Source organism: Tiliqua scincoides, chromosome 8 (assembly GCF_035046505.1).
Source record: "Tiliqua scincoides isolate rTilSci1 chromosome 8, rTilSci1.hap2, whole genome shotgun sequence".
Classification (NCBI taxonomy): Eukaryota; Metazoa; Chordata; class Lepidosauria; order Squamata; family Scincidae; genus Tiliqua; species Tiliqua scincoides.
Window position 1 is genome coordinate 30758262 of NC_089828.1, and position 23046 is coordinate 30781307.

Consider the following 23046-nt stretch of genomic DNA (forward strand, 5'->3'; position numbering starts at 1 on the left):
TGGAGGAAATTAGTTGTCTCTTGGGACTTGGCCATCTGCTGATATGGAGACAAGTCTTGCTTATCCTGAATTTTCTCTCTTTTCTGTCTGGAAAAATGTGGTGAAAGCAAGTTGGCCTCTGCCAGGGAAAGCAGGTGTTAGGCACGAGGAGATTTTCTGTATGCAAAAAGTCTATGAAATGGACAAAATGGGTAACTCCATGAATAGGTTGCTTAAGGATAAACAAAATGTTTAAAGTCTTTTAAGTCAAATTGTCTCCTGATGTTTTTTAATCAAGTAAGAGTTAATTTTAATGTGCTGCCTGGTTCCATTGGAATGCCAAAATATCACAGAAGTGATGGGCTCTGTCACTCTTAAAATGTGTGATGGGGGCAGGTATTCCATTTTCTGTTTGAAGTTGCAAGCAGATCTCTGCAGCAACAGTCACTCTGATGTGCTTTTCCTTTCTCCCCCTCCCCCATGAAAGCAAGGGGGAAAAGCAAGTTGCTCTCAAACATATTGATAGTTAGAAGTGGGTGATGGGAGACCCCACAGCCCAACCCATCCCCCTTAGCTGTTGTGCTTTTTGCCCATGTGAGAATCTTCTTTTGTTAGCTTCTGTCGGGAGTCACAAAAGACAACCAGCTCGACTCCCCCCCTTTTGCATGCAAGGATGCCCAGAAGCTGTTGGGATTACCATATGTAATGCAAACTGCGCTGGAGGAAGTTAGTATTGGATCCCTGAGACAGCTAACAAAGCCCCATTGAGCCTTAGGATCTCCAGAGACTGTGGGGGATTCTCATCCATAAGAACATAAGAACAGCCCCACTGGATCAGGCCATAGGCCCATCTAGTCCAGCTTCCTGTATCTCACAGCGGCCCACCAAATGCCCCAGGGAGCACACCAGATAACAAGAGACCTCATCCTGGTGCTCTCCCCTACATCTGGCATTCTGACTTAACCCATTCCTAAAATCAGGAGGTTGCGCATACAACCTGACCCTTGAGGTCCTGGACAGGCAGATTTTTTTTTTTTAATCCAAAGGTATGGGATGCCTTTAATGTTATAAGAAGGTTAAAGTTGCTCAGATCTAGCTTGCAAAGTCTATTGGAATTGAAGATTCTTTCATAACAGGTGGAAAACGGAAATCAGGGTTGAAATATTTGGTTGAGAAAAGTCTTGGAGTGCCAATAAAGTGTGAAAATTGGACATTGCATATCTGTTCAATCTAGCAATGTGTTTCCAACAACGATCAACCAAATATCCCAGGTGGGTGCCCACAAACGAGGCATGAAGGTAACTCTATTTGTCCCCAGCACCTGGTGGTCGGTGGTAGACTGCCTCTGACATTGGAGTTTGTTTAGCTGTCATCACTGATGTTTGTTTATATGTCCAAGTTTGAGAGTGGTTTGTGTGGGGGTTGGTAGAGTTTTGTTTTTTAGAAAAATAGTTGTCTTGTGCCTGCACATGCCTGTCTTGGCAATGTTTGCATGTTCCTCCCATCTCTCTTCCTGCTTACAGGAGCTGGAGAAGCTGGGCCTTGGAGACGATGTGGATCTCCATGTGTATGAAATCCCAGTTGAGTACCAGACAGTGCAGCGACTCATTCCAGCCTTGTGGAAGAAACACAGTCCACAAGTAAGTGAGAAAAAAGACAATGCAGGTCAGAAGTGGCAGCAGAAAACGAGCAGTTTTGAATTGCAGGGAGGCGAAGTCATGAGAGGATTCTTGTTGTAGCCTAAAGTGACCAAGTATGCCATGATACAAAAAAACAAGGCGTGTGGCCTGTCCAGATTTCAGTCCAAAGAAACCAGGCTGCTGTGACACACAAAAATGGAGCTCCTTGAGCAGGTTACCCATGGCAAATGCTGATAGTCCCCAAGCAATAAGGAAATTATATCCTCTTTCCTTCTTTGGACTTCCTTTTCTAGTGTTAAATTTGGTACAAATTATGCACAAATAAGGGAGCTGATGCAGAATTTATTCCACTGTTTCTCCTTAATTCACATTATTTGCTAATCATGAGGGGCAGGGCAAGGATGTTTATAGGTCATTGAAGGCCCACAACCCTTGAATGACATGATTCATTTGTCTGGTCAAATTTTTAAAAATTCCTGCACTGTCTAGGCTTCAAGATGAGACTGAAACCCATTTTTCAATAAGATCCAAATAAAAAAGCAAAGGTCGTCAAGAAATTCTAGCAGGCATTGCCCACACATACAAATGTGTCTTTGTAATTATGAGGTCTGGAAACAGGCTTTTAGAAGGAAGGCAACAACCCTAGGTTGTAGGAAGGCAAATTGTGCATCCGCGGCCACTTTGAGTTACTCCAGAATTAAGGTAGAAATGCACAGCTTTGCACTTAGGAACTGATCTTTCCAATCCTCTTTTTTTCATCTCCACTCAATCCTTTTCATTTTGCTTTTGAAAACAGCAAATCGACATTTAATGATGTAAATAAACTGCAGTCTGTGTAGTGAAGATTGCCTTGGTCTTAATCTGAGTGCCTGTCCTGTCTTGTAAACATGAATTTGACATTTAGCAATGACGAAAGACTGGGGGACATGGCAAAGGTTTATGAAACTATGCATGGTGTGAAACACACTGGGGCTGCAGAATTCTTTTTTCTGTTATACTAGATTGTGGGATCACCCTGCAAAATTGATGGCAGATGCAGGATAGACAAAAGAGTGTCCTTTATGCAACACCAAACTAATTTATGTGGGATAAAGGAATAATAAAGGAATTGTTTGAACTTGAGGAGGAGTAGAGGCCTACCACTGCTTATGAGTGGTGATGGCCGACTGGAACTTCCTTGTTCAGGAGCTTTGGGCTTTCTGTTGTAGCAACTGACTGGTCGCTGTTGGAACCTGGATCCTGGGCTAGATGGATTAACCTTGCTCTGATATAATAGGATTCTTACTATGTTTGCATAGCACACAGTTTTATTCAAGAGGTCTGGTTACCCATTTTTCCTTTTTAAACAGCTGAAACACTAGTTGCACGTGCACTTGGGTAGTCTCAAATCTGTCCTTCTGCGTGGAGTCCAAAGTATTTGACACCAGGTCCTCTTATGTTTTTGCAGCTTGTGGTCCATGTGGGTTTGTCCGGCATGGCCACAACGGTGACACTGGAAAAATGCGGCCACAATGTCGGCTACCGGGGCTTGGACAACTGCCGTTTCTGCCCAGGCTCCCACTGCTGCGTTGAAGGAGGTCCAGAATGCATCGATTCAATTATCGACATGGATGCTGTCTGCAAGAGAGTCTCTGCCTTGGACTTGGATGTTGCTGTCTCAATATCCAAGGATGCCGGAAGGTACAGGGAAAGGAGGAAGAGGTGTGGTGATTGAAGAAGAGATAAGGGGTGGCAGAAAGGAAGCAAAGTCAGTGGCATCACTAAGGGGATGCAGACTGCACCAGGTTACACCATCAGGGTGTACGTGTGACATGAAAAGCTCCAGAGCCCAGGTCTACCTGCCCCGTAGCCTGACCTCTTGGTTAGCCTGCTCTTTGCGAAGTCTTTGCAAGGCCATGTCTACTCAATAGGAAGTTGAGAGGTGGCTGACCAGGCAATTCGAGCATACCCAGAGCTCCAGGGACAGACACAGTCTATGGGGGTGACACCAGGAGTTACTACACTGGGTGACACCAACCCTAGTGATGCCACTGAACAAGGCCACCTGTTCCTGGTGCCAAGGTTTAATTCTGGATTCTATAAAGTAAGAATTTATGATAGTGCTCCAAAATGTATTCATACGAAGTAGAGGAAATACAATTGGATCAGAGGCAGGAGGGCTCCTGCTGTCCACAAGATATACTTGAGCCCCTTACAGCTCTTTTCCTAGAAATTCACTTGCTATAAGTCAGGGGTGGCCATACTTGCTTAACACAAGAGCCACATATTATAACCTTCAGATGTTTAAGAGCCACCAGAGAGAGGTTTGAGAGCCAAGATATTTAAGAAGCATTTAAATGAAGTCTATTGACTCACCATGAACATTAAACTTGTTTAATTCAGTAGTCTCTCAGTTTATATCCGATAAATAATAATTATAAATAAATATAAAGCTTGAAAATTTCTTATTTACATTTTATATTAGTTGTGATGAGAAAAGGACCTCAACCAACATATTTCTGAGAGCCTCACGCTATATACCAAAGAGCTGTGTGTGGCTTGCGAGCTGTGGTTTGGCCACCCCTCATGTAAGTAAATGTGGCTAGATGTTCCTTGAACTGCACTGCAGTTTACGATGGATATAAACAACTTTGTGTACAGTGTCTGTGAAGTAGCTCTGGTTTTAAGCTAACCATGGTTAGTGTTTGCATCAGTAAAGGCATTTTATTTCATGTTTAGAAGGAAGAGAATTTGCACACAAGGGAGGAGGAGTGAGAAGGAGCTTGTGAGCCTGCATGGCCCTACTGATATCTCGGTTAAGAGATCAAGAGCATTGCATCTGTCCTGCATGTTGACTGCAGACAGACCGACCCCCTTAGTTTTGCCTCCCCACTTCCCCCTGCCCTGGCTTAATCTTGACTCTTTTCTTGCAGATATCTTTGCGACTTCACTTACTACACTTCCTTGTACCAGAGCCACGGCCGGTCAGCGTTTGTCCATGTCCCTCCACTGGGAAACCCATACAGCGCAGAGCAACTGGGCCGGGCACTCCAGGCCATCATCGAGGAGATGCTCAATGTTTTGGAACAGTCAGAGAGTGACATCAACTGCCACAATGAACACTGAACCTGGGCCAAAGCCCTCTTCCCCCCACCTTTTCCCCCCTCACTATTGCACTTCCAAAACTATTCCTCGCCAGCCTTGTCGAATCCTGGCTGGGGAATAAAGCAGTGCGTCTGACCGCATCTGCATGGAGACTTGTGGCCGGAAACGAAAACTCTCCTCCTGTCCCTTCCCCTCGCCACCTCCACCTTCTCTGAGGAAATGACTCGGTGTCTTCTTAAATTTCCCTTTTTCCAGAGTAACCCAGCTCTTGCTGGCTTTCTGATGTAAGTGACAGTACGTCCTGACTTAGACACTATCTGCTGAATTGAAGGGACGGACATGTCGGGTTGAGGGTCCACCTCCCAGAAGATCTGAGAATCCAGGAGTTCAGTAACCCCTGGCTGAAGTCCCTTGCGTACCATTGCTTCAGTTTAACTTTGAAAACCGTTTTTGGGTTTTCAAAAAACAATAATGCAGTGTTCTAATTCCACTTCAACATGTAGCTCAGTGCACCAGGTGATGTGGTGGTGGTGGTGGTGGGATTTTTGTTTCAAAGTGCATGGTTGTGGCAGAAAGCAAGCTACTTCTTTAGAAGAAACTTCTTCTACCTTCTTTTTGGGGATGGGTGGACACCCCAGGGGCTCTTCCAGGCCCCCTTCTGCCAGGTCTGAAATGGTCAGTGAATTGGCAAAAGACTTCCTTGGTACCTTGCATCTTAAGGCTCTTGATTCTAAACACTTGGTGATAGGAAAGGATGGGGAGGTCCCCCCCCCTCTTTATGCTGTACCTCATGCCACATATATTGCTGGCATTTTTTAAAAAAGAACAGATTTCCCTGGAATACTGCCTCCAGAATTCAGCAACCACATACCTCTGTGTCTGAGATGCACTACTTCTGGTCTGTTTTCTTAAGACTCCTCTAAGCAGCTAGCAAAGCTGGCTCATGACCCAGGAAAGAGTGGTGGTGTGTTCTCCTCCCCCACACTGGTCCCCCTTTCCCAGTGCCTCAAAGCTAGATGCTGCTGATCAGCCCCACCCACCCCTGTACCATAGAGCGTAATGCGGTGCCCATCCTGTTTCCCCCTCAAACTTCTCTGCTGGGTGGATGATGCTGTGGTTACACACTGCACTTGTTCCGGCCCCCTTGATAATGATCATGAAGATGTGAAGCCTGGATGGATTTGGACCCTGCCAACAGAAGGTTCAACCCAGTAGGATGCCGGCAAAGACTTCCACATTCAGCTCGCCAGATCCTTTCCTGGTTTGTTGCCACCTCTGTAACACGTAGAAGGAGGTGTGTGCCCCTTGCAAGCTCCATGGAAAAATACACTGCACTTTTTAGCTGGGGTGAGGGTTAAGGCATAATATTTGGTTGGAAAATTTAAAAAGCCTGGTTTTAATTAGCGGTGTGTGCAAATTTCACACTCTGCAAAGCAAAGACGCAACTTCCGGTGTGGCGACCAGATCAAGCCACAGCAAAATCGTGGACAGTGGAGTTGCATGTCATGGGTGTGTGTTGCTACACTGCTGATAACAAATGCCTTTCCTTAAACAAAAATCTGTTAAAGCCTTTGGAGCCTGCTGTTTTTCTTTTCTCTTTTTAGAAATACCTGTTGCTATTTTAATCCTATTTTGTTTAAGTGTGAGTGGTTCTGCTTCTAAAGTAACTCTCAGTGAGAGCACTGTGTGTGTGTGTCTGCTCTGCTTGTGAAACCTGATGGATTTTTGTTGTTGAAAGAGAAGGGTTGCTGGGGGGGGGGGTTTGAATGCAAAATGGGAGGTTCCAGGCTGTTTTGAATTTGTTCACTCCCCTAGTCTCTCCCATGCCTTGAAATCCCCACGTTCCCTTGAAAGTGGCAAGTCTGCAGATTACTTCTGTTTTTTTCTTTTAGTAATTTATTATATTTAATATTGTTGTCCAAACATTGGTAGCTTCTGTGCTCCATTTCCCCCACCCCGCAGCAGAGGCAGCAACTATATGGTGTGTTCTTTTTTTATTTCTGCAAGCAGCTTCAGTCTTCAGAACACATCAAGTTCTGTGGCGCCAACAGGGCACAATGTGCCTGTTTTCTGGCATGCTTGACCCAGCACACAAAGCCTGAGTGTGGCTTTTTTCAGCTTGATACAAAAGGTCTTAGGCAGCGTGCCTAAGAACAATTGGGAATGTGTCCCTTCCTGTGAAATCTCTTGGTGCTGCTTAATCTCCTGTTGTCATTTTTTACCTATGGAAGAAAAAGGGGTATGGTAGGGTGGTGTATGGCCCCCCGATGGTAAGTTTGGTGTGTCTTGGAGTGTGTGAGAATGTTTAACATTTAAACGTGCGTAAAGGTGGGATGGTGCAACACTTAAATCTTTTTAAAGAAATAAAGCAAAGGATCAGTTACTGTCAGTTGTTTTTTTTTTCCAGACAGTTGTGCTGCCAAGTTGGTAGCAGCTGTCTAAGCATCTTGGCATAGTCAGCCAGTCAGTTGGTTGGCTTACTTTGGGATAGGATGAGGGTTGGTAAGAAAGAGGTATGATATCCTGATCTTCATTAGAGGTAGATTCCTTTCCCAGCTCTGATTCACTCCTTAAATAAATCCCAGATGCCAGCAGCTTCAGAGGGATACCTTATGTGGTGTCTTCAGTTGCTTTTGGACTGAAAACAACCAATCAGTCACTGCAGGTTGAGTTGAGTCCAAAGTCAAAAGCTGCCACCCCCCCTTCTTTCAACTAACACCTATCTCATTTTTGTTGTGTGTGTTCTGCTTTGCTTTTAAACGTTATTTTGCATCTCCATGGGAATCTGTTTCTATTGACAGCTCCAGGTGATTGCTTTGTTTTCCTTATTTTGCTAGCTAGAAAATATAATTTATTATATAACGTTTTGGGTTTTGCCAACCAGTTAATTTAGAGGGCAGCCGTTTTTCTCTGAAGAGCTGGTGTCTTTTAAGTAGCAAGCACTTGTATAATTGTTTAAGTTACATTAAACTCATTTTATTTAATCTATTATAAATTAACTGTTTTTTGCTTTTCTGTTTTCTTCCCTTTTTCTTCTGTTAAATCTGTATAATGTCTAATTTGGGCCATGTAATGAAATGACATTGGATTTTTCCTCCAGATGAATAGATTTCTAATGAGCATGGAACATGGGTTGCTAATGGCAAGCAAAATTTCTCAAATGTTAGAATGTTTGGGACTATTCCATCACTAAAGAATGGCTCCCTTAATCTTGCCAAATACTTTTTAAAAAGTAATTTCTCCAGGATAGAAATGGTAAATAACGTTTGGGGTCTTGTTGATGTCTAATGGGCCCAAGCTTATCTTAGTTGAAAAATCAGTTCCACTGAACATTCTGGAGATAAATTCCATTTTTTAAGACAAGATCAGTTTCAAAGAAAAGAAAGGGTGTTTGGAGAGTTGTAATCAAATAAGTGACTATTGAGGCAAAGAGATCTTAAACAGGTAAAATTGGTGTTTGATGGACCTGGGAAAACCATGGACTTTGCCTTGAAGTTCTCCAGATTATTCAAATATTGCTTATCCAGCCTGAAATGAAATAAAATTTATTAGGAGAATTGGCAGTTGTGTATTGAAAGAGTGCATGTGCACACCTGTAGAACGTTGGGTGGGCAATCCACCAGTAGGTTGCTGCTTGCACTCACCTCTGAATGATAGATGCAGGATTTAACAGCAGAGGCTGTGTATTACCTTCATGATCTTGCTGGGAGTTTCCCAGAGCCATCTGTCTGGTTTGAGGTGGAATGCTGGACCTTTTTGGGGTCTGATCCTACAAGATATAGCTCATACAGACTAGAGACTGCTTGACACAGATTTATTAAGTCTTAACTGTTCAAGTCTCTATGGACTTTGTACATTTAAAACACATTGATGGACCTTGGATTATAATGGGGTCAGCAAGACTGAAGTCTGTTCGCTTTTGCCTAAGGGGGACACAGAAAGGGATCATCCATAGCGTGGACAAATTGTGGAGCCACTTCACAGCATAGTAACCTGGTTGGCAGAGACTCTTCTTTTTCCTTATCTCTTTTGTACTGGGATTGACCATTGGTCTTAACTTGGCCCAGTACTGCAGTGATGGGGTGAATGAGAAAGCAAGAGTTTCTGACCAATAAGGTTACAGTGCTGTGAGTTGGTCACAGATTGGACCAACACCAGACACTAGCCTAGATGGCTTCAAAACAAAAGGATTGGACAGTTCATGAAGTGCCATTATAGTGACTGTCAGCAACCTTAGCTAAACTCAACCTCTGAACATTGCGGCAGGGTACCTCTGCCTCCCAGTGACTGGAGAGAAATGGGAAGAGGCCCTTTGTGCAAATCTTCACATTTGGGATATTTGGGAAGGAAATCACCATCTTGTAACCTGGAACTTTAGAAGACCCAAAGATGAGGGGTAGAGAAATGGCAAGCTGGGTTGCATGTGAATTTCTGCACATTGGTGTTGATGGCTACCAAGCAAAGTTGGCCCTACCGTTAGGCTTGGTGGTGTGGTTCACTTGAAGCAAATGATTTTGAGATACCATTTAAAGATCTTTTGAAGTTGCCATTTTTTTTGGCAAACTATCAGTTGCTTTGTTTGTTATCACTACTTTTGCCACCATGGTGGACACTGTTGAAATCTTTTGCCTCAAATGCCAAAATGTCTGCGTCCAACTTGGTGCCCAATTGGCTAATTTATGGGCTGGGTCTCCTCCAGATAACTGATGTTCTGATCATGTCATTCTGGCAGCAGCCATCCTTGCTTCTGGTGTGTCCAAATTCTTACGGATGTCTGTAAAATCCTCCAAATTTCTCCCTTGGTTTTGGTACTTCAAATTACCCAGCCATGTTTCTAAAGTATGATATGTTTTCTTGTATCAGATAAGGGCTGGGCCAGATGGCTTACAAAACCCCATCAAATTTTATGATTCAAGAGGAATCCTCTGTTCATTTTTTAATACAATTTGTATGGAATATGAAGCTTAAAGCAACATGACTAGCTGAAGATAATGCAAAATGATTATGCTTTTAAAAAACAAGGATATGTTTCCACATAAATTTGTGTATTGGCAGTATTGTTCCAAAGTGTACAAGCATTGTTCTGTTAATTTCTGAATTTTAGACAGGGCTATGTGTGTGGTTTGCCACCGTTTTCCACTCCTGTGTCTTCCCCTTCTGCATTAATTGATGCTCTGTGACTTTTAAAAAAAACCTTTCTCAAAAGTCATCTTGATATGACTATGTACCATCCATCACATCAAGCTTCTTTTTGAGTGGTGGTTTCACCAGTGTGCAGGAGCCTATGTGGACTTGAGGAAAACACTGCACAAAAAGAATTGGATACAGTTGTCATTTTTGTGCAGTGTGTTCCTCAATGCACACATGTACATTGGTAATACAGAGGAGGAAAAAATGCAAATGAACAGAACGGAAATTTTTAACTTAACTGCACATGCGCCAATTCAGGATTATTGGTAGGAATTCTAGTTAAACTGGAATTGAGAAGTGGAACGCAGCGCAAGTGAAATTCCAAAACACAAAAAGAACCGAATTGGGGAGTGGAAGAAACTCATTCCTCTCTAGGAGTGAATTCACTCGACTTAAAAAGATGCCTAAGTCGACCAAAATATTCATTTTTTGCCCAATACTCAGGTGTCATGGATGCAGCTTTTCTGCATATAGCCTTGTAGGTTCTGGATGCTTGTGTGTGCATGTCTACCTGCATTTAATGTGTGTTGCTCCTGTAGTGCCTTGTATTTGGAAAAAGATACACTTCAAATGTCGTATCTGCCGCAAGAGAGCTGTGTGGAAATGGGGGTGGGTGGAGACCGATGACATTTTCACTCCTGGTTGCTTGAGTAAACTATGTAACCCAAGTCAAACCAGCAACACAAAGTCAACAATAAAGAGTTCACTTCTTGACTGCCACTGGATCTCTTTTTGTCTTCTCGAAGATGCCCATTGGGGCTGCAATTTCCACCATCTGTGTGCAGCAAGAGATTGTAGTCTGGTTCATGCAAGGAGCTCTCCAGAGTCTCTGCTGGAGAGGAGGGGTCTCTCTTAGCTCTGCTCCCTGAACTACTTTAAGAGGAGATTGATTGCAACAAAGCTCCACCACTGAGCTATGGTTCCATCACCACAAGCTCCCTTGCATTGGTCCTCTGAATTCAGTACAGTAATTCCAGCTAGGGCAGAGCTAGCGACCACTTGAGGTGGACAGGGCAAGAATCAGACCTGGGACCATCTGCATGCAGAACTTGTACTGTATGCACTGAGCACTGGGTCCACCTAAGAATGCACAGGAAACTTGGTGCTCCAGTTGTGCTCTGTTAATTGACTCTACTGAGCTTTGAGCTTGCAGAGCTCTACCCACTGGGGTGATGCACTGTGTTCCATCCAGTCCAGTTTTCTGGATGGGAATTCATTGTCTTCATGAAGGCAGGGATGTAACAAAGGAAATTCACTGGCTCAGGTTGGCAGAGATGGGATATGCAAAGAAATAAGGTTGTTCAACAACAACAACAGTATTTATATACTGCTTTTCAACAAAAAGTTCACAAAGCGGTTTACAGAGAAAATCAAATATCTAATGGCTCCCTGTCCCAAAAGGGCTCACAATCTAAAAAGATGCAAAGGAATACCAGCAGACAGCCACTAGAACAGACAGTGCTGGGGTGAGGTGGGCCAGTTACTCTCCCCCTGCTAAATAAAAGAGGAGCACCCACTTGAAAAAGTGCCTCTTACCCAGTTAGCAGGGGTTGTTCACATAGCCAAAGAGTAACTATTTGGCATATTTCCTCATCTTATGCTCTTTTAGGCATTCCACAGAATGCTAAAGCCCCTCTATCCTTGCTCCAAGTTTTAACTTGACTCTGCCACTTTCAGCAGGTGTTGCCTGAACACTTAAAAAACAACAATCCTAAGGACTAGAAACCTGATTGTGTTGGTATGAAACAGAGGTGTCCAAACTTTTTGGCAGGAGGGCCATATCATCTCCCTGACACTGTGTTGGGGGCCAAGAAAAAAAAAGAATGAATTTACATTTAAAATCTGAATAAATTTACATAAATATATTAGAGATAGAACTTATATGAATGAATGAAATTCTTGCAATAACTCAAGGCCTGTAAAAGGCCTTGCACAAAGCAAGGCCTGCATTTCCTTTACTGTCTGTCACGGCTGCATCACAGACGTGAAACAGCAAGCAGTGGAGGGAGCTCTTGTCCCACAGCTCATGCAAGAGGTCAGACAGTTGACCCTCATGCTGAGAGCAGTTGTGTCAGGCCAGCATGGGCTCCAGCAAGTCTCTGGAGGGCCAGAGGCTCATTGGAGATTGTGTGCTCCCCGTGGGCTGGGTTGGGAGTCCTCAAAGGCTGCAAGTGGCCCCAGGGCCGGGGTTTGGGCACCCAGGTGTGAAATAAAGCTGTGATTATCAGTAAACAAGATTCTGTGCTCAGTACCTTCTTTGTTGGATGCTCTTGCTGCAAAAGGATGATGGCAGGGCTGTTCATCAATTGAAAGCAGGTTCTGAATTGTGCATCTAATTGAAAATGTATATTTTAAAAAGGTTCTAGCCCTTACGGCTTTTGATGTATTGTAAGACCAGCAGGTGGGGCTGTTGTACAGGTAATTCTACTCCATTGGTTCGGTGACGGAATGTCTGATCTGCTGCCTGTAGATTTTGGAAAAGACAAGGACTCGCTGTAGTTACTCCATACAATATTGGGGGGGGGGGCTGAAAGCACAGTAACTTTGCACCTTTTGGGATCGGTTTCCTCCATTCTGGCACTGTGTTCCATATGCATTCAGCCTGCGGTTTGAAAACATGTCCCATGTTTTGTCCACAATTTGGAGGGCAAGTCTTGGCACAATGTTTTGAAAAATTGTGGATATGTGGATGGGACTCAGTTATTGTGTTTGATGAAGATTGTTTAACAAAGTGTGTGGCTTTTTCTCATAAACATTATGTTCATGTGCAAGTTTATTCCACTTTTATTTGTTGAGACTGGTACTGGTGAGAGGTGGGCATGAGTGGTAGAATGGACTCTACCAGAATGGACTCTCAGCCCAGCAGTGGCATTGCTGGGGTGTTTGAAAATGGGTTTTTCCCCCAGATTTTGTGATGAAAAAGGCAGAAAGCAGTGTTTTGTATGTTTATTTTCATTCCAGGTTCTCACTTTTAATAACTTTAAATGCTTTAAAAGTGTACTAAGTAGGTAATATAGTGTCAGCAGATGCAGCCACTGTGTTATTTCTAACTGGAAAAGTAATTTTTAATTTTTGGAAAATATCTTAAAAACCAAAATGCATAATTTTGTTTAACTACTACCTTCCCCCCCCCCCAAAAAAAACCCCTCTAGGCGTTGGGGATCAAGTACTGCTGAGGGCCCAGCTGGCTTCCCTGACTCCTGAATGCCAATGGCCATAGTCAAACCCATCATAAGTTGACTGATGGGATGCTGGGGAGGAGGGTGAGATCCCAGTATAAGGCTTTGCCGGAGACGTCTAGTGATCTGGTGCTGTTGTTGCTTCAGACCACAGGTGTGACATGCTACTTTTGCTCACCTAAATTTTATTTTTTGAAAATTCCCTGCAAGTTGAAAATTAGCACTGCAGGGTGACACAGGCTCCAGAGTAGATCTTTGTCTGCTGTTCTGATTTCTATCTGCAGGCCTGTATGTGCCCAAATGTAGCGGGGACAGGAGCATTCTCCTTCTGCGGCCTGAAGTGAAGCAATTCATCTAACTAGTTCATTCTGCTGCCTGTGCAGTGGACTAGGCCTAAAAGGTTTTCTGCTGGATGATGCTCCTACTTTCAGCCCATTCTTATGCAAAGAGTGGGGATTCCAGTCTGCAGAGAATGTTGTCGGTCTGGCTTGGGCATTCACCTATTTGTGTCCCCAGTTGTAGTTTGAACTTGAAGTGGTTCAGTCCTGACACAGATTGATTGCTGATCTGTGGTTTCCAAGAGGCTGGCCTGCAGTGGCTGGCTGGGGAAGACTATGGAAGGTGGGTTCCTGCATTCTTCACCCCTTTGCCCCAGCTGATGCTGAGTATTGGAATGTCAGGAATTTGCTTTCTCCTTCACCTTGATGAAGGCTCTGTTGTTATCTTTGGGCTGGAACTGAAAGAATGTCTCTGCTAGAGAATCTCAACGGCTTCTTCCTGGTGATTTGCTGACAGCTTTGGCATTTTAGCTCTTTATGATTTCCTCTACCCTTTTGCAACACAGACACACAGAAGTGAGCTCATTCTCTCGCCTGCATCTCGTGCTTTCCTTGTGTTTTGTTAATTCATCTGCTTTTGGCTGGGCTCTGAGATATTAAAATATGAGACAGAAGCAGGCCTGTGGATAGCTTTCAAAAAGGCACATCTACCCAAACTTCCAGTGATATATAACTAACTTAAGGAAGTATTCCAACATAGACAATACCTAATCAATTCATTGTTTTACATTGCTGTTAATTCATCCTCCCAAGGAGTTTAGACTCGTGTACGTGGATTCCATTCATTTTTCCCCCTGTCCAGCAGCCACCTTAGGTAAGTTAGGCTGAAAGAGTGACTTGGAAGGTCAATCAGAGCTTTGCGGGTGGGTGGGTGGGTGGGAGGGATTTGAACTGAGACCATCTTAGTGTTCTTAACTACCAACTGACCTTGACCGTAAAGCTTATGATATGCAAGAAGTAGAGCTGGTTGGAGGCTCAGCTATGATAGAATAATTCATAGAGGTCAGGTTTATTGGCAGCTGTCAGCCACGCCTGCAAAATGCAACCTCCGTGGGCAGAGGCAGTCTATCCTTGGATATTGCATGCTGTGAACAAGCCATGAGAAAAGTTTATCACCTTCCTGTCCCGCTTGTTGACTTCCTGGAACTATCTGGCTGACCACTGTTAGAAATGGAACAGTGGACAATTTGATTGTTTATTACAAAATTTATATATTGCATTTTCCTCTGATTGGGGATGCCCAAGGCAGTTTATAAACAGAGATAATGTGCAACAAGAATAATAGAATGGACCTGTGGTTTGATCCAGCTTGGGTTGTTGTGTCCTTATGATAGACAGCATCCAAATATTTGATCTAGCTATCGCTGAATACTAGGTTATGGAGACAAAATAAAAGTTTTGCTTTTGCCTTTGTGACCTGCTGGTGGTTATTACTTGGGGGGGGGGGAAGCCTCCATGTTCAGAAGCAATCTACCTCCCACGTACTAGAATGCTGGACTAGACAGACCTTTGGTCTGATGCAGTAGAGCTTCTTTTTATGGCCTTTTATGAAGTTGAAACCTATGACCTGTAGATATGATGTGTATCTTTAAAAAATGCATTTGGATTTGCTATGTTCTGACTCTTAGCCACGGGGAGTGGCAAGCCTTTGATGAACCCCTCCTTGTCTGCCTTTCTTCACTGTCTTCCTTTACTAGCACTATAGCATGCAAAAAGATTCCTCTTGCGCTAGTCAATGTTCAGTGAGTGACTGCAAACTCCTTTCCCATGATTCTGGTCTGGGGAGAAGACAATGCTCATGCCTATGCTCCTTTTACACTTGGCAGTGCCAAGAATTTTGGGAAAGTAGGTTAATTCCTTAGATGGTGATGTGAGAAATTGATTTTTCCTTCCCCAGAGCTGAATGGAAGTTTTCACCTTCTGTGACAGCTGTGATTCTTCTGAAGAAGTGAGAAACTGGCTTCCAACTTCACTATTTGATCCGATACAGAGTTCCTTGAAAGTAGAACATCATAGCACCTGGGAGATGTTTAGAGCAGGGAGGTATGGTAGATAGGCCATAGACCTGTGGTCCATGCAGCCCTGGATCACCTAACGGCTGCAGGATTCTTGCAAAGGATGCTGGACTTTGCTGTAATCTAGAAAGCTACACCTGCTTATTAGCTGTGAAGGCTAGAAGGAAACTCCTCGTACAGGGACAATCTACTGGTGCACACGGATGCAGGATAAACAGTAGGGGGTCAAACATCACTATTAATCAGGGATGAGCGTTTGAGTCATTTTTTTGCAGCTCATGTCAAGTCACAAATGTCACTGACTTAGACTCAACTTGCAACTTGGGCCACTGACTCAGAAATGAGTCATGACTCGAATTGATTTGAGCAATGACTCACTTTTTGTGTGTGATTATCACTGTTTTGTGTGTGTGCTTACTTTTTGCCACTTCCATATTGCGCCAAAGACTGTGGGGCATCCAGAATCTGGTATTCAAATCGACAGCATCAGCAGACATGGTGGGAAGAGGTTAGGTTGGTTCCAGGAGGTGGGGGTTAGGGGGAGGAGGAAGGCTTAAGGTTTCTTTGGCTGCACGAGGCTGGGGGGAGGAACCAGAAGGAGAGGGGGCAGTAGCAGACTGGGGAGGGGGCTCACTTGCTCAAATAACAGCACAGAATTTGCTTACATAAATAAAATGAAAATGGTGTCTAAAGGACTTTGCTGACTGCAGGTGGAGCATCAGGCAAGTGATAAATGAGAACCACACACATCAGCAGCACATCTGTTTTTCTGTGGAGTTGCGCCTGACTCGCGCCTCAACTCTTTTCTCAAAATGACTCAAGTCAAAATGACTCTATAAGCGGCTCAGGTCGAGTCATGACAGCTGCCTGTCATGATCCGCAAGTAGAGTCAGGGGGTTTGTGACTTGCGACTTGGGTGCAGTGACTCCATCACATTCCTGCTATTCATGGCCCACTTGGATGCTTCCTGGCAGTAGCTGGCTGGCCTCTATTGGAATGATGCTGGGCGGATGGACTGTCAGAGTTCAAATCCAGCAGTGCTCCTCGTATTGTTGATAAATGAGATCTCCATGTTTGGAAGCAGGTGCTGTGGCAGCCCAGGGAAAGACTGTGGTTTCAAGTTCTGTTTTGTGGGCTTATCAGAAGGATCAGGTTGAAAACGGGTTAGACCTTTTATCTCTGATCTGGTAAGATGCTTCTTATGTTCTTAGATGGGTTTATCTCTGCTTATTTACCAGTAAGGGAGCAATATGGAGCCTCCATGTACAGGTACAGTCTACCTCAACGTTTCACAATCTGTGGGTTGCAACTTGTTTTTTGGTGGGTCACAGGCTGCTGTCCAGGAAGCTGGTAGATGTTATGGCACATGATGCGGAAACTTCTTCTGGTTATACTAGCATGCAGCCCACATTGTCTGACGTGCAGCTTCCTGGTTGTGGTAGTCCCGTAACCAACCTAAAATCAGGTCATGACCCATCAGTGTGTTGCAGATTGAGAATGCACTGTGTTATGCTGTTCGGTGTGGCCAATGACGTGGGCCATGGGCTGGCATAACTTGCTTCCACGTTATGCACCATATTATCCAGCAGCTTCCTGAACTTGGTGGGCCTGAGACCCACTGCAGACAATGAGGTGGGTCACAAAGGTAAGGTGTTTGGGAACCTCTGACCTACCTTCAAATGCTGGGTATGGAATAAAGAGTACAGGATTTCCAACTCCATTCCCTGGTGAATCATTTGAGTCTGATACAGCAAAACACTTCATTTCTTAAAGCAAAAGTACAGACTTGGAGTATTTTGGTTAGTTTGGCAAAACCAAAGTAGTTTTGCCATCATCCCTTGAACAAATCCTGTGTATATGCCAGCACTTCCCAAAGTGTGGGTTGTGAGCCTAAGCACAGTGGGTTGCAATCTGTGCCCTCCCACTGCCCTTATGCTGGTTTGGCTCCAAATAGGAGCCATTCCAGAAGCCCCATGACTTACCAAGGCATCTCCCAGCCTGGTGACCCTCTCTACAGGCCTCAGAATGACCCTCAGAAACCAGAAGTGGCTTGGGTCACTGGACTAGAAGAGGCCTCCTCCAGCATTACCAGAACTGTCCTGAGACCCACCAGAGAGGAAGGGGTGGGGGGTTGCAGTGCTGCAAAGTATGGGAATGTTGTAAACTTAGGGGGGGTTGGGGTGCTCAGAGTTCTTGGTTCTCGAACCCTAAAGCTCTCAAGGCACCCCCCCCCCCGTCCAGTAGTACTGCCACCACCCTGTATGTTCCAGTGCCTCAGTCCAGGGACACTGAGACCCTCTAGGCTTAATTCTATCCCTTGCAGGCACTGAGTGCTTTCTCCAATTAAAGCTTCAGTCCTCAAGTTATTAGACCTCAATGAGCACTTGGTAGCTTGCTGAACGGCTAGGCAGGATTCTGAACCTTTGTCCCCAGCAGACAATGAAACAACTTAGTAAAAGATATTTTTGTTAAGTACATAAGGTTACATAAAGTTACAGTAAGGCAGCAAATGCTAGAGGCATATACATCTAGGAGACATATCAGCAATAAAATAATAAAGCTAGCTGGATATCTCTATTAATCCCTATCTCTCACCTGGGTCAGCTTCTCTTGTAGATCTTTTAGCTCCAGGCTATCTGTGAGGCCAGATGACCATGGTGGACAACGGAGCTCCAGTGTGCAGGATGTTGCACCCAAAAACTCTGCTCAAGAAGAAGCACACACACCCCTTGGGGCACTCATTATTATACTTCTTATGCTAATAGTGCTGAGGTGACTTCATACTTATTTAGACTGTCCAATCAGAAACTTTTGAGGACAGAACCTTCTGGGAGTGGGTCTGGTTGCTAGCCCTCCTAGTTCTTATCCCTCCCAACTGGAGATCCACAGCTGCATTCCATTCCGGTGCCCCTCAGTCTACTGAGATGTTAAACTTTCCAATGGGTTGTAATTCTTGTTGCCTGTCCTTTCTGGCCAGCAAAGGAGAGACAACAATCTTTTTGTTTGTTTACTCACATTCTTGCAGCCAGGAATTGCTAGCCACTTCTCCGTTACTGACTTAGTTTGGTTCAGGCTTCACATGCTAACCAAGGCCTAACATATCTGCTAACCATATCACATGCTAACCAAGGCCCTGTAAATATCCATGACAGGGAACTCCTGCTATATGCGCCTGCCTTATGAAATGCAAAGCATATTTGCAGGTAGCACAGTTTTCCGCTTGTTTATTGTCCAACTCCTCTGATTCATCTTTGGGTAAAGAAGCAGAACAATACAATAGAGGCATAATGGCAATATACGATACATGGTTTAAACTGCAATAATTTGCATGACTGGAAGGGAGAGCCTGTTTAGACATTTATTGCATATAAGGTTGGCCCAAAATTTCCCAAGCAGTCCACCTTGTGCTTCTCCCCCTCCCCCCCCCACACTTTACCTGGTGGCAGCAGCATAACACAACCCATTTCCTCCACTGCTGCTCAGATTTCAAAAGGAAGAGGGGACTGGAGCAGAAGAGAAAGCACGAGGGAGAGGAGACTGTATGCTGCAGCACCTCTCACATGCTAGCTTTCTTCTCTCCTCTTCTGGCCTTCCCACCCCTCTTCCACTCTATTCTCCTCTTTTTCAAATCCAGGGAACAACAGGAGGAGGGCAGCAAGTGGACCAAGATGGATGTCCCCTGCCAGTCTGCCAGGGCATCATGCACTGGTTGGTCCTGAAACCCTACTGGTAGATTGCAGGAATTCCAGTAAGAGACGATAAATTGAATGAGACAAATCAGTGGAATGGTCTTTGAAAACTCGTCATTGGCACTGATTTGCTCCAGAACCTGCTCAGTACTCTCCCACAGCTTCACATTGCCAAAAATGACTCATAATAGTGAGTCAGCTGTGTTTCAAGGAGTTCTGTCTGTCACTATGTCTCTTTTCCTTGAGGAAACTCGACAAACTTAACTTCTTAAAAGCTGGAAAGCTGCCAGGGAGGCAGTTGGGCTGTTAGATAATGAGAAAATAAAAGGGATGTTTCAAGCAGATATGGAGACTACCAAGAAGTTGAACGTATCCATTTTCACTATTGAAGAGGCAGGGCTGATGCCTGAACTGATCTTCTCAGGCAGCGATAAGGGACGGAGTTCTAGTGACATAACAAATCACTAGAGCCAGGTAGCATCCACCCAAGAGTTCTTAAGGAACTCATAAGATCATAAATTTCACTTACAACATAAATATGTAACATATCTTTGAAATTAGCCTTTTTGATGGAGGATTGGAAAGTTAACACCAATTATTTAAAAAGGAAATTATACGTCAGTCATCTTTGTGTCTGTTCCAGGTAAACTGGTCGAAAGCAGAATTAAAGAACAAATGATTACATATTTAGAGTGGTCTTTTGCTAAAGGAATATCAGCATGGTTTCTGCAAAGCTAAGTCCTGCCTCACTAACCTTCTTAAGTTCTTTGAGGATGTCAGCAGGCATGTGGTTAGAGGTGAGCAATTGATCTTCTATACATGGGCTTTCAAAAAGCTTTTGACAAAGTCCTTCAGCAAAGGCTTTTGCATAATAGGAATAGTAGGGTCTTTTATAGATTGGTAACTGGTTAAAGAACAGGAAGCATACAGTAGGAAGTACAAAGTGGGGGTCCCCCAAAGATCTGTATTAAACTTATGAATAAATGGTCTTGTGTTGGGTTAAACAACAAATTTGTGGATGACACCAAACAATTTAGGATGGTACAAACCAAAGCAGATTGTGAAGTGCCCCAAAAGGATTTCTCCAAAATGGGAAAATGGGCAATAGAATGGCAAATAGATAGAATAGTTTGGTGTCAAGCATAAAGTTAGGCATAGTTGGGCAAAAAGTTTATCCTCTCACACAACACCAAAACCAGGGGACATCCACAAAAATTGAGTGTTGGGAGAGTTAGGACAGTCAAAAGGAAATATTTCTTTACTCAGCATGTAGTTGGTCTGTGGAACTCCTTGCCACAGCATGTGCTGATGGCATCTGGCCTAGTTGCCTTTAAAAAGGGTTTGGACAAATTTCTGGAGGAAAGATCCATCACGGATTACAAGCCATGATGTATATGTGCAACCTCCTGATTTTAGAAATGGGCTATGTCAGAATGCCAGATGCAAGGGAGGGCACCAGGATGCAGGTCCCTTGTTGTCTTATGTGCTCCCTGGGGCATTTGTTGGGCCACTGTGAGATACAGGAAGCTGGACAAGATGGGTCTATGGCCTGATCCAGCGGGGCTGATCCCAGTTTCACAAATGCATTGATAGGCTCCCAGGTGTTGGTGACTAACTATGAGCATGTGTTCTTGGTGTTGCAGTGGGTGCCTCAATAAGCTACTAAAAAAATGCCGGTTGTAATTGAAATTGGAACAAATGAGTAAATGTGGCAAAGGAGAGAGCCTGGTCAGTTTCAAATCCATACCATCTGGCTTGGGGTAGTGGAGCTGGGGAAAGGGGATATTTCACCTCATTCCCATGATAGATGATTAGTTCAATACAGGTAATTCCACCCCCTTTCCCAACAAGGCTAATAGCCACTTAGGAGGGTCAATAACGAAAATGATGCAAGGGGTACAGATTAATCCCCTTTCACATTGGTGCTGGTTCCTTGATCAAATTATCCCCTTTCTCCATGGTTGCTTTGGGAGATCAAGTTCTGGGTGTCTGAGGCTGAATTTGAACTTGTTTCTTTGGACTTGTATCGCTTGCCTCTTGCTGGCTTGGCTGTTATTGTACCAAACTATGAGCAAATATTCTGCAATCCGTTCCCTGCGGAAGATCAGTCTGGCTTCAGGGGGAAAAAGTAGAAAAGATTCCATGATCTAGGTTGGTTACCAGTTTCCTGTTCTAAAACAAGTTTAACTTCTAACCAAAAGATAAGGATTCTGTCAGGCAGCTTTGTACAAATATGGAAATTTCTACATGAGGTCTTCACCTTGAAATAGCTCTTAGATAATTGAAATTGGAAAACAGATGTCCTATCACAGCAGCACACCAATGTGCACCGCGAGTTTTTGGAGTCACTCTCCAGTCTGCAAATATCTCTGACTCTTGGAACAGTCCAGCTTATTCATTCTTCCAAGTTTTTCCTCCACATCCGTTGTGGACTTTGCATTCCACACCTCTCTGCCTTCTCACGTATGTAAGCTTTTGAGTAATCCCTGACGAGGCCCAGTTGCTCATCCGTTACAGGCAAGCGTCAGGCTTGCGATCAGAAGAACGACTAACTTTCCCTTCTAGCAAAACTCCTGTGAGTTACGAAAAAGTCTTCAATGTGCACACCCTCCCTTCCTGTGACTTTCCATTTTGGCTTTCTAGAGCAGTTCAAGCCCTGTCGTTGCTCACTGTAGTGCTCACAGATCTGTTGTGCTGCAGTGTGAGGAGGTGACACAACATGCATGTTGTGAAAGATGGGGAATGAAAAATTGTTTCAACTGGGGTGGGGAAATTTCAGCAGGAATGTGGGTTGCACACCATGGGTTGCACACCATGGGTGTGCAACTGATGAGATACCACAAGGTGGGTTATAGCAGTAGTTTGTGGCACACCTGGATTTAGAGATGAGATTCCCCCCCCCATTCCTCTTTTATTTGCAATTTCACTATGCATTATATTTCACTGTCCTTGAAGACCAGATTAATTCTACAGACTCTTCAAGTTAATTTTGAATGGGAGCATGCTCGGTTTGCCACAGCTTTTTGCATGTGCTTTTCATCTGCAATGCATTTCGCCCTCTTATCAGCATGCATGTGCTTTGAAAGAACGATAAACAGAAAAGGAAAACTCATGTAACAAAAAGTGAATTTAAAACGTAATTTGAAATGTTTCTCAAGTCTTTCAGCCACAGATTAAAGTACGTTATAGGATCTAGTTCAGCTTTCCACAGTTGAAAGTGAAATATTGGGACTAGATGCTACAGTGTGTTTTAATCCGTGGTTTAAAGATTGGAGTAACATTCCAAATTATGTTTTAACTCATCCAGCCATGAAAGCCTTAGGATGTTTGTAAAAAGTGAATTTATTTGACTCAAACTTGACCAATGGAGATGGATTGTTTTGAAAGCCAATGAGCTGTTATGACACAGCAGGGAACCAATAAGGTGTTAATATGAGTCAGATCTCATTTCCATGTTACCAGAGTTAATACTAGAACTCGGCAGTGCAATCCTAACATGTGCTGAAACAGGCAGGCTGGTGGGCCTGTGCTGTATCCAGCACAAGTTTGGGGCTGGCTGAGGCTTGGTGCGAGGCAATGGCAAATGACTCCCCTTACCTCAGGTAGAATCACTGCAGCCTCAATGAGTCTATTTGGATCTGTGTCACCTAAATCAGTGGTGCAAATCCAAGCAGCCCAGAGCTGCCCCGGGTTGCCCAGGAATGAGGCTAGGATTTGGCATAAGTACCCACCTGCCTGCACTCCCCACATCATCGTCTGCCGACCCACGCACTGACCTAGAAATGCTGGCACAGACTTGCCAATTCCAGGGCTCATGTCAGTGTGGGGAAGCCAGCACATGTCCTTGCAAATTATGCAGAGGATGGACAGAGTGGATAGGGAGATGCTCTTTACACTCTCACATAACACCAGAACCAGGGGACATCCACTAA

The 23046-nt window shown here is 44.1% G+C and overlaps 1 protein-coding gene across 1 annotated transcript in view; it reads left to right on the plus strand.

The window, feature by feature from the left end:
* Positions 1 to 10607, plus strand: part of PGPEP1 (pyroglutamyl-peptidase I) — a 28723-nt gene extending 18116 nt beyond the window's left edge. The window contains exons 3-5 of the mRNA XM_066636324.1: positions 1503 to 1619; positions 3067 to 3299; positions 4532 to 10607. Coding sequence (XP_066492421.1) covers positions 1503 to 1619; positions 3067 to 3299; positions 4532 to 4724 — 543 coding nt within the window. The 3' untranslated portion in view covers positions 4725 to 10607. The remainder of the gene's footprint in view (positions 1 to 1502; positions 1620 to 3066; positions 3300 to 4531) is intronic.
* The last annotated feature ends 12439 nt before the right edge of the window (positions 10608 to 23046 follow it).